Source organism: Coregonus clupeaformis, chromosome 8 (assembly GCF_020615455.1).
Source record: "Coregonus clupeaformis isolate EN_2021a chromosome 8, ASM2061545v1, whole genome shotgun sequence".
NCBI classification, from domain to species: Eukaryota; Metazoa; Chordata; class Actinopteri; order Salmoniformes; family Salmonidae; genus Coregonus; species Coregonus clupeaformis.
In genome coordinates, this window is record NC_059199.1 from 62,542,815 (window position 1) to 62,555,112 (window position 12,298).

General features: G+C 44.3%; 1 protein-coding gene across 3 annotated transcripts in view; it reads left to right on the forward strand.

The window, feature by feature from the left end:
• The window catches only part of LOC121572212 (hippocalcin-like protein 4), a 45,415-nt gene extending 33,969 nt beyond the window's left edge, over positions 1–11,446 (forward strand). For all 3 annotated transcript variants that reach the window (XM_041884149.2, XM_041884148.1, XM_041884150.2), the window contains exons 2-5: positions 9,014–9,191; positions 10,676–10,794; positions 10,944–11,040; positions 11,233–11,446. In XM_041884149.2, the coding sequence (XP_041740083.1) occupies positions 9,030–9,191; positions 10,676–10,794; positions 10,944–11,040; positions 11,233–11,430 (576 nt within the window). In that variant the 5' untranslated portion in view covers positions 9,014–9,029 and the 3' untranslated portion in view covers positions 11,431–11,446. The remainder of the gene's footprint in view (positions 1–9,013; positions 9,192–10,675; positions 10,795–10,943; positions 11,041–11,232) is intronic.
• Positions 11,447–12,298: the final 852 nt, after the last annotated feature.

The window sequence follows — 12,298 nt, forward strand, 5'->3', positions numbered from 1 at the left end:
CTGTCAAAGGGAGGTGGGTCAGTAAGTGAGTGACAGTGTGAATAGGGCCGTTTAGACACAACATCACACTGAGTGCCTGTGGCTGTGGGGCTATATACTAGGACATTTACTACAGGTCCCAACTAGACTAGCTAGTACCAGATAAAGAGATGGTTGCAGTCCTCCCAACAGACTAGACTAGTTAGTACCAGATAAAGAGATGGTTGCAGTCCTCCCAACAGACTAGACTAGCTAGTACCAGATAAAGAGATGGTTGCAGTCCTCCCAACAGACTAGACTAGCTAGTACCAGATAAAGAGATGGTTGCAGTCCTCCCAACAGACTAGACTAGCTAGTACCAGATAAAGAGATGGTTGCAGTCCTCCCAACAGACTAGACTAGTTAGTACCAGATAAAGAGATGGTTGCAGTCCTCCCAACAGACTAGACTAGCTAGTACCAGATAAAGAGATGGTTGCAGTCCTCCCAACAGACTAGACTAGCTAGTACCAGATAAAGAGATGGTTGCGGTCCTCCCAACAGACTAGACTAGATAGTACCAGATAAAGAGATGGTTGCAGTCCTCCCAACAGACTAGACTAGCTAGTACCAGATAAAGAGATGGTTGCGGTCCTCCCAACAGACTAGACTAGCTAGTACCAGATAAAGAGATGGTTGCAGTCCTCCCAACAGACTAGACTAGCTAGTACCAGATGAAGAGATGGTTGCGGTCCTCCCAACAGACTAGACTAGCTAGTACCAGATAAAGAGATGGTTGCGGTCCTCCCAACAGACTAGACTAGCTAGTACCAGATAAAGAGATGGTTGCGGTCCTCCCAACAGACTAGACTAGCTAGTACCAGATGAAGAGATGGTTGCAGTCCTCCCAACAGACTAGACTAGCTAATACCAGATAAAGAGATGGTTGCGGTCCTCCCAACAGACTAGACTAGCTAGTACCAGATGAAGAGATGGTTGCAGTCCTCCCAACAGACTAGACTAGCTAATACCAGATAAAGAGAAGGTTGCGGTCCTCCCAACAGACTAGACTAGCTAATACCAGATAAAGAGATTGTTGCAGTCCTCCCAACAGACTAGACTAGCTAGTACCAGATGAAGAGATGGTTGCGGTCCTCCCAACAGACTAGACTAGCTAGTACCAGATGAAGAGATGGTTGCGGTCCTCCCAACAGACTAGACTAGTTAGTACCAGATAAAGAGATGGTTGCAGTCCTCCCAACAGACTAGACTAGCTAGTACCAGATAAAGAGATGGTTGCGGTCCTCCCAACAGACTAGACTAGCTAGTACCAGATGAAGAGATGGTTGCGGTCCTCCCAACAGACTAGACTAGCTAGTACCAGATGAAGAGATGGTTGCAGTCCTCCCAACAGACTAGACTAGCTAATACCAGATGAAGAGATGGTTGCGGTCCTCCCAACAGACTAGACTAGCTAGTACCAGATAAAGAGATGGTTGCGGTCCTCCCAACAGACTAGACTAGCTAGTACCAGATAAAGAGATGGTTGCAGTCCTCCCAACAGACTAGACTAGCTAATACCAGATAAAGAGATGGTTGCGGTCCTCCCAACAGACTAGACTAGCTAATACCAGATAAAGAGATGGTTGCAGTCCTCCCAACAGACTAGACTAGCTAGTACCAGATAAAGAGATGGTTGCAGTCCTCCCAACAGACTAGACTAGCTAGTACCAGATAAAGAGATGGTTGCGGTCCTCCCAACAGACTAGACTAGCTAGTACCAGATAAAGAGATGGTTGCAGTCCTCCCAACAGACTAGACTAGTTAGTACCAGATAAAGAGATGGTTGCGGTCCTCCCAACAGACTAGACTAGTTAGTACCAGATAAAGAGATGGTTGCGGTCCTCCCAACAGACTAGACTAGTTAGTACCAGATAAAGAGATGGTTGCAGTCCTCCCAACAGACTAGACTAGCTAATACCAGATAAAGAGATGGTTGCAGTCCTCCCAACAGACTAGACTAGTTAGTACCAGATGAAGAGATGGTTGCGGTCCTCCCAACAGGACCGTACACCGTACAAACAGTTCGGTCACAGACTCGTTGAGCAATTATGACATCTTAATGGCTAATTAAATGACACATATTTAACACGAATTTGACGAAGACTTGCGGTTCAGAACAACAAAGACAAAAACAAAAAACCTTAAAACATACAGTACCAGTCAAAGGTTTGGACACACCTACTCATTCAAGGGTTTTTCTTTATTTGTACTATTTTCTACATTGAAGAATAATAGTGAAGACATCAAAACTATGAAATAACACATATGGAATCATGTAGTAACGAAAAAAAAGTGTTAAACAAATCAAAATATATTTTATATTTGAGATTCTTCAAATAGCCACCCTTTGCTTTGATGACAGCTTTGCACACACTTGGCATACTCTCAAATATATTCTGATTTGTTTAACACTTTTTTGGTTACTACATGATTCCATATGTGTTATTTCATAGTTTTGATGGCTTCACTATTATTCTACAATGTAGAAAATAGTAAAAATAAAGAAAAACCCTTCAATGAGCAGGTGTTCTAAAACCTTTGACCGGTAGTGTCTATTAATATATTTATTTTTGTTTTACCCAAATCAAAATGACCTCCCGGTCTTTAAAATTCCAAAGGGGCAGGTGTTCTGTACAGGAATAGCCCTATCTGGACACATGTCTGCCTCCCAATAGTATTCTATCCCTTTGACTTGAGCTGGTTATTTGATTGGGTGCATTTCCATCAATTCCTATTTGATTGAATAATTGATTTGTAATTTGATTGTCTCTTGACTGTTTGTGTGTGTTCCAGTCCAGAGGTGATTGCGTGCTTGCTTAATTGATTGATTGATCGATCGATCAATCAACTGATTGTGTGCATTGCCAAGAAATCTCAGTTGATTGGGTGACACGTTTAAGGGGTCCTTATTACAGTGTAATTACATGTGTAATTACACTGTAACATGTATTGTAGCTAACTGTAACGACTCAATATAATAACAACATGTACCTGGTAGTATGTTTTTTTCTTTTAACGCAATTCATATGATATGTTACGAATCCAATTCGTACTATATGCTACAAATTTGTTCAGCTTCAGATCCTGGAGTGCGTCTTTAAGTACCGGTGCTTTAGTTTACACCACTGCCGATAGCATTCCAACACACCATGTTTCAAACCCTGTGATATGTGTTAGCCAACTGACAACCGATCTCCTCATGAGACACAACTCTGCTTAGATCGCTACGTAGTAAGTTAATTTTGGTTGTTTTGTTTGCTAGTTTAGTGAGCTGGCTAACGCTGTCGCTGCTGGCAACTACTGAGCTAGCCTAGCTAGATTGCTAGTTGGCTGTTAATATTAAGTATACATACCTTCGTAATCAGTTAAAATAGGACAAAGCGTAGAATTGACTCCAATTTGCTTTTCAGCACTGACGTTGTGGCCCGGGCAATTCTTTGGACATCGTTTACGGTGAACTTTGGCATCTCCTGAAGGCACAGAGAGAGAGAACCTCTGCCATTTTCACGCACTGAGCGACGACTTCCGGCTGCGCTGGAAATAGTGGGTTGGATGTGATGAAATGGTGCAATTATTTATTTATCCCAGGAATTATGGCATGTCAAGGAATGAAGGCTTAATGTCTGTCCATCTGCACAGCACGCTCGATATAACGATGACCTCGAACGTGTCCCTTTGTAAAAGAACGAGGTCAGGAAGAAGGTCAGTGTGTGAAATCCAGACATGATAGATTGCTCCCGAGTGGCGCAGCGGTCTAAGGCACTGCATCTCAGTGCTTGAGGCGTCACTACAGACCCCCTGGTTCGATTCCAGGCTGTACCGCAACTGGGCCGTGATTGGGAGTCCCATAGGGCGGGGCACAATTGGCCCAGGTTTGGCCGGTGTAGGCCGTCATTGTAAATAAGAATTTGTTCATAATAATATGCCATTTAGCAGATGCGTGCATACATTTATTTTGTGTATGGGTGGTATGGGTGGTACCGGGATCGAACCCAGTACCTTGGCGTTACAAGCGCCGTGCTCTACCAGCTGAGCTACAGAGGACTTTTTTAACTAAATTAAAACATTGTTGTGTCAGACAAAAATGTCAAGACGTAAGTGTTCCATGCAATTTGTTTAGATTTTAATTATACGATTTGGTTGAAAGTAATAAATAGGGTAATAAGTAATAAATTATAGATAAATATTCTTAAATAGGGAATAGGATGCCAGACATAATAACACTAAAGAGGCCTGTGTGATAAAGAGCTGAACAGCTGCACTGACTGACAGGCTGAATGACAGACTGACAGACTGACTGACTGACTGACTGACTGACTGGCTGAATGACTGACTGACTGACTGGCTGACTGACTGACTGACTGACAGGCTGACTGACAGACTGACAGACTGACTGACTGACTGACTGACTGACTGGCTGACTGACTGGCTGAATGACTGACTGACTGACTGGCTGACTGACTGACTGACTGACAGGCTGAATGACTGACTGACAGACTGACTGACTGACTGACTGACAGGCTGAATGACTGACTGACTGACTGACAGGCTGAATGACTGACTGAGGCTCTGGCGAACTGTAGCTAGCTAGGTAGCTAGCGAGCTAGGAAACGTAGCTAGCTACACTACATGACAAAAAACAATGTGGACACCTGCTTGCCGAACATCTCATTCCAAAAATCATGGGCATTAATATGGAGTTGGTCCCCCTTTTCTACTATAACAGCCTCCACTCTTCTGGGAAGGCTTTCCACTAGATCATTGCAACCGCCAAACCTAGATTCGTCCGTCGGACTGCCAGATGGTGAAACGTGATTCATCACTCCAGAGAACGCGTTTCCACTGCTCCAGAGTCCAATGGCGGTGAGCTTTACACCACTCCAGCCAGCGCTTGGCATTGCGCATGGTGATCTTAGGCTTGTGTGCGGCTGCTCGTCCATGGAAACCAATTTCATGACGCTACGGACTAACAATTCTTGTGCTGATATTGCTTACAGAGGCAGTTTGGAACTCTGCAGTGAGTGTTGCTACCGAGGACACTGCAGTCCCGTTCTGTGAGCTTGTGTGGCCTACCACTTCGCGGCTGAGCCGTTGTTGCTCCTAGACGTTTCCACTTCACAATAACAGCACTTACAGTGGGGAAAAAAAGTATTTAGTCAGCCACCAATTGTGCAGGTTCTCCCACTTAAAAAGATGAGAGAGGCCTGTAATTTTCATCATAGGTACACGTACACTATGACAGACAAACTGAGAATTTTTTTCTCCAGAAAATCACATTGTAGGATTTTTTATGAATTTATTTGCAATTTATGGTGGAAAATAAGTATTTGGTCACCTACAAACAAGCAAGATTTCTGGCTCTCACAGACCTGTAACTTCTTCTTTAAGAGGCTCCTCTGTCCTCCACTCGTTACCTGTATTAATGGCACCTGTTTGAACTTGTTATCAGTATAAAAGACACCTGTCCACAACCTCAAACAGTCACACTCCAAACTCCACTATGGCCAAGACCAAAGAGCTGTCAAAGGACACCAGAAACAAAATTGTAGACCTGCACCAGGCTGGGAAGACTGAATCTGCAATCGGTAAGCAGCTTGGTTTGAAGAAATCAACTGTGGGAGCAATTATTAGGAAATGGAAGACATACAAGACCACTGATAATCTCCCTCGATCTGGGGCTCCACGCAAGATCTCACCCCGTGGGGTCAAAATGATCACAAGAACGGTGAGCAAAAATCCCAGAACCACACGGGGGGGACCTAGTGAATGACCTGCAGAGAGCTGGGACCAAAGTAACAAAGCCTACAATCAGTAACACACTACGCCGCCAGGGACTCAAATCCTGCAGTGCCAGACGTGTCCCCCCTGCTTAAGCCAGTACATGTCCAGGCCCGTCTGAAGTTTGATAGAGTGCATTTGGATGATCCAGAAGAGGATTGGGAGAATGTCAAATGGTCAGATGAAACCAAAATATAACTTTTTGGTAAAAACTCAACTCGTCGTGTTTGGAGGACAAAGAATGCTGAGTTGCATCCAAAGAACACCATACCTACTGTGAAGCATGGGGGTGGAAACATCATGCTTTGGGGCTGTTTTTTCTGCAAAGGGACCAGGACGACTGATCCGTGTAAAGGAAAGAATTAATGGGGCCATGTATCGTGAGATTTTGAATGAAAACCTCCTTCCATCAGCAAGGGCATTGAAGATGAAACGTGGCGGGTCTTTCAGCATGACAATGATCCCAAACACACCGCCCGGGCAACGAAGGAGTGGCTTCGTAAGAAGCATTTCAAGGTCCTGGAGTGGCCTAGCCAGTCTCCAGATCTCAACCCCATAGAAAATCTTTGGAGGGGAGTTGAAAGTCCGTGTTGCCCAGCGACAGCCCCAAAACATCACTGCTCTAGAGGAGATCTGCATGGAGGAATGGGCCAAAATACCAGCAACAGTGTGTGAAAACCTTGTGAAGACTTACAGAAAACATTTGACCTGTGTCATTGCCAACAAAGGGTATATAACAAAGTATTGAGAAACTTTTGTTATTGACCAAATACTTATTTTCCACCAAAATTTGCAAATAAATTCATAAAAAAATCCTACAATGTGATTTTCTGGATTTTTTTTCTCATTTTGTCTGTCATGGTTGACGTTTACCTATGATGAAAATTACAGGCCTCTCTCATCTTTTTAAGTGGGAGAACTTGCACAATTGGTGGCTGACTAAATACTTTTTCCCCCCACTGTACAGTTGACCGGGGCAGCTCTAGCAGGGCAGACATTTGATGAACTGACTTGTTGGAAAGGTGGCATCCTATGACGGTGCCACGTTGAAAGTCACTGAGCTCTTCAGTAAAGCCATTCTACTGCCAATGTTTGTCTATGGAGATTGCATGATTGTGTTCTCGATTTTATACACCTGTCAGCAATGGGTGTGGCTGAAATAGCCGAATCCACTAATTTGAAGGGTTGTCCACATACTTCTGTATATATAATGTAGGTAGAAAACGTTAGCTGGCACTTCTGTTAGTCCTACCAACTCGGCTAGCTAGCTAACTAGTTACCATAGCACATTCTACAGAATAGACTTTCCATGCAATCTGTTGAGTTGTGTTTGTATTAGCTAGCATGCTAGCTAGTTTTCTAACCTTGACTAGCTAGCTAGCTAAGTTACCTAACCTAAAGCTGGCAAAAAGCTATGCTATGGTCGCTACTCGCTAACTAACTAGCTAGCTAGCTGGGCTCACCATTGTGTGAAGCTACCCACAATAGTGATTAGCCACAACAGTAGAATTTACGTTTCACCTTCACAACAAAGGACCCCATTGCAAGTGATGCAAATGGGGCACATCCAGCATGTTAACATTAGCTAGCAACGTGTGTCAACATACACTATGAGGAACATTAGTTCCTTTTCAATGTCGCTAAACACTAGCTAACTTATTAGTGTTAGCACAGATAGGCCCAGATATTTCACCAGAAGTATAAATGAGAAGCATGCAGTTGGAGTTTCCTCTCCCCGACAAATATGGTGGGGAGAGGAAGCTCAGTGGCCGGCAGTGGGATGGTATGGAGCGAAATGGAACTGGGCTGACTTTCTGACGATTTTCTCATCGATTAAACATTTGATCTCAATACAGTTTTCTGTTCCCAAATTATTGTACGAAGAGTGAGGACTCTCTTTGCCAAAGTATTTTTTTTTTTATGCGATGTTTAGAAGGAGTGCAAGAGCGAATTGATTTATTGCACATATGCACTTCACAGAGTAGGCGTTCCCTAACAGAAATATGCAAATACATGCTAGAATGTGCCAATAGCATCTTGCTTGCTCATGCTTGGCCCTGCCCACCTCCTTGCTTGTTCTGCCCACTCCACTCGCTAGCTTCTCATTGGAAACAACAGGGTGTGGTCTATCTTGGGTTAGTTATAAAAATATTTGGTGTTAGCTTATTAATATTATTATTCATTTATTTTATTTTACCTTTATTTAACTAGGCAAGTCAGTTAAGAACAAATTCTTATTTACAATGACGGCCTACACCGGCCAAACCCGGACGATGCTGGGCCAATTGTGCGCCGCATGGGAAAATGCTTACAAGAAAGAAACATGTGAAGACAGAGACAGAGTTGTTGATTTCTATTGTTACTTGAAGTAGACAATGCCGTTTTTCTAAATTAGCTATCTAGGCTAATCACCATTCTATAGGCTACAGATTTGAGTCACCACTAGAATACTTACTTTTATATCTTTATTTAATCTAATTAATCTAATTATTAATTTAACGATAAAAATCCAAATGATTTTGTAAGAAATGTAATGTATTTTTACATGTTGCAATAAAGTTGATGAAAGTAGATGCTCATCTATTGTTTAAGTATTTTCACTTGGTAATGAATAGTAGGCCTAAGTAATTATGTAGAAGTTGCTAAATCCTGTGTAGTAATTACATTTTAGTTATGTAAATATCTGTGATGTAGTAGTGTGTTTACTTATCACTTGCATGGTCAGAAGCTAAACTATGCTTTGAAATAGTGTCTTATTCCTCACCTGGGATGACACTCGTATTAGATCTGTTTTCGTAAACTCAACCAAGTTAACCCAGATGGTATACTTTTTGGGGGGCAAGTGCTAGCAACAACGTTGACTGGAGATATATTTTTGAACAGTGCACATTCATGGTTAAGTAATTTGAGTCTATTGAGCGTAGTTTATAATCTCTCAGACACCCAGCGCATCCCACAAGGGATCCCAACCGTTGTCACAGTTGCTCATGTATCGGATGCAGCTGAGAAGAAGTTGGTGAATTTAGTGGAAACCTGCCCATTTGTATTAAGCATGGTAACAAGCATTGGTTGTTCAACCTCTGTAATTACAGACCGCAATTACTTCCAATTACATGTTATTATTGTTTATTGTCATGTAATAAGGACCCCTTAAAAGGAAACGTTGATTGTTCAATCATTGCTTGATTTGCTTGTGTCTCTGTTTGTTTCTCCAGAGAAGAGACTTGTGTGATGGGGAAAGGAAACAGTAAGCTGGCACCGGAGGTCCTGGATGACCTCACCAAGAGTACTGAGTTCAACGAGGCTGAGCTCAAGCAGTGGTACAAAGGCTTCCTCAAAGACTGTCCCACCGGTATACTGAATCTAGAGGAGTTCCAACAACTATATGTCAAGGTGAGGGAGGAGGGAGAGTCTCCTAAGCAAGCTGGTCCTGGGGCTCTGTTCACAAACACAAACAGAGCCCCAGGACAGCAACACAATTAGACCTAACCAAATCATGAGAAAACAAAAAGATAATTACTTCACACATTGGAAAGAATTTACAAAAAAAAACAGAGCAAACTAGAATGTTATTTGGCCCTTAACAGAGAGTACACAGTGGCAGAATACCTGACCACCGGGACTGACCCAAAATGAAGGAAAGCTTTGACTATGTACAGACTCAGTGAGAATAGCCTTGCTATTGAGAAAGGCCGCCGTAGGCAGACCTGGCTCTCAAGAGAAGACAGGCTATGTGCACACTGCCCACAAAATGAGGTGGAAACTGAGCTGCACGTCCTAACCTCCTGCAAATGTATGACCATATTAGAGACACATATTTCCCTCAGATTACACAGATCCACAAAGAATTCGGAAACAAATCCAATTTGGATAAACTCCCATATCTATTGGATGAAATACCACAGTGTGCCATCACAGCAGCAAGATTTGTGTTCTGTTGCCGCAAGAAAAGGGCAACCAGTGAAGAACAAACACCATTGTAAATACAACCCATATTTATGTTTATTTATTTTCCTTTTTGTACTTTAACTATTTGCACATCGCTACAACACTGTATATAGATATAATATGACACTTGAAATGTCTTTATTCTTTTTGAACTGTTGTGAGTGTAATGTTTACAGTAAAAAATGTATTGTTTAATTCACTTTTGTTTATCATCTATTTCACTTGCTTTGGCAATGTAAACATATGTTTCCCAGGCCAATAAAGCCCCTTAAATTGGAGAGAGAGAGAGAGAGAGAGAGAGAGAGAGAGAGAGAGAGAGAGAGAGAGAGAGAGAGAGAGAGAGAGAGAGAGAGAGAGAGAGAGAGAGACGGAGAGAGAGACTTTCCCAATGGCATTCTGAATCTAGAGTTCCAACCACTAAGTTATGTCAAGGTGAGGGAGGAGGGAGAGGGAGGGATGAGGAAGGAGACAGATGGTGATTATTGAAAGGGGGAGGAGTAGCAGTAAATAGTGGGGAAGAAGAGAAGGAAGGGAGAACAGTGGTACATGGCCTTCCTAAAGCTTTCCCACTGTCATACTCAAAGGAAGAAAGTCATTTGGAGTAGAGGGATTCTGGGTTTTACATCCTACTATTGTAGTACATTATTTTTTACCATGGCCCATTTCGGACGCAGCCATTCATATCCTCAGAAACCCTACTGCTCAATCTATTGACCTGACCTCCAGTGACCTCCAGTGACCTCCATATCCTCAGAAACCCTACTGCTCAATCTATTGACCTGACCTCCAGTGACCTCCAGTGACCTCCAGTGACCTCCATATCCTCAGAAACCCTACTGCTCAATCTATTGACCTGACCTCCAGTGACCTCCAGTCACCTCCAGTGACCTCCAGTCTGTCACATTTCTTTATCTCTTTTTCTTATTCAGTTCTTTCCGTATGGCGACGCGTCTAAGTTCGCCCAGCACGCCTTCCGGACCTTCGATAAGAACGGTGACGGGACCATTGACTTCCGGGAGTTTATCTGTGCTCTGTCAATCACCTCAAGGTACGTTTCATAACACAGGTGATGTCAGGTGTGACGGTGCGCACACACTCACACACACACACACACACACACACACACACACACACACACACACACACACACACACACCTGCATATTTATATTTGACAGTTCTTTCCATCAACCTTTAGGGGGAGCTTTGAGCAGAAACTCAACTGGGCCTTCAACATGTATGACTTAGACGGAGACGGCAAGATCACACGCATGGAGATGCTGGAGATTATAGAGGTGTGTGTTTCTGTGTGTGTGTTTCTGTGTGTGTTTGAGTGTGCCTGTCTGCATTATTGTGTGTATGCTTGTGTGTGCGCCCATTTGTGTGCGTGTGCATTTACTGGGTGTGTGTGTACTCACTGATGACTCACTGTGTGTGCATATTGCTTTACCGACCACCTCCTCTCTCTCCCTCTTTCTGTTTCCTAGGCGATCTATAAAATGGTTGGCACGGTGATAATGATGCGTATGAACGAGGACGGGCTGACTCCCCAGCAGCGCGTGGATAAAATCTTCTCCAAGATGGATAAAGATCACAACGATGAGATCACACTGGAGGAGTTCAAAGAGGCAGCCAAGAGTGATCCCTCCATCGTCCTACTGCTGCAGTGTGACATGCAGAAATAGAGGAGGAAGGGATAGAGGGAGGGAGGGAGGGTGGAGGTAGGAGGTGAGGGATGGAGCAGGAGGAGGAGGGAGGGAGGGAGGGAGGAGGTGAGGGAGGGAGGGAGGAAGATGACAAGTTTGACCTCTCATTGTACTATTGTTGCCAATTGATATGAGATGGGGGAGGGAGGAGGTGAGGGAGGGAGGGAGGGAGGGAGGAGGTGAGGGAGGGAGGGAGGGAGGCAGGGGGTGGAGAGCCTCTACTTCTGCTGTAGGATCTGCAGAAGTAGGGGTGGAGAGACTGGTAGGGTGAGGGAGTAGAGGAGGGGAGGTAGAGACAGAGGAGACCAGAGTAGAGAGGGGTGGAGAGACTGGTAGGGTGAGGGAGTAGAGGAGGGGAGGTAGAGACAGAGGAGACCAGAGTAGAGAGGGGTGGAGAGACTGGTAGAGTGAATAGAGGAGGGGAGGTAGAGACGGAGGAGAGCAGGGTAGAGAGGGGTGGAGAGACTGGTAGAGTGAATAGAGGAGGGGAGGTAGAGACAGAGGAGAGCAGGGTAGAGAGGGGTGGAGAGACTGGTAGAGTGAATAGAGGAGGGGAGGTAGAGACGGAGGAGAGCAGGGTAGAGAGGGGTGGAGAGACTGGTAGGGTGAATAGAGGAGGGGAGGGGAGGTAGAGACAGAGGAGACCAGAGTAGAGAGGGGTGGAGAGACTGGTAGGGTGAATGGGAGTAGGGAGGGAGGTAGAGACAGAGGAGACCAGAGTAGAGAGGGGTGGAGAGACTGGTAGGGTGAATAGAGGAGGGGAGATAGAGACGGAGGAGAGCAGGGTAGAGAGGGGTGGAGCGGGGTAGGTTGTGGGACCAGACAGTGTGACGTAAATAGAGACACT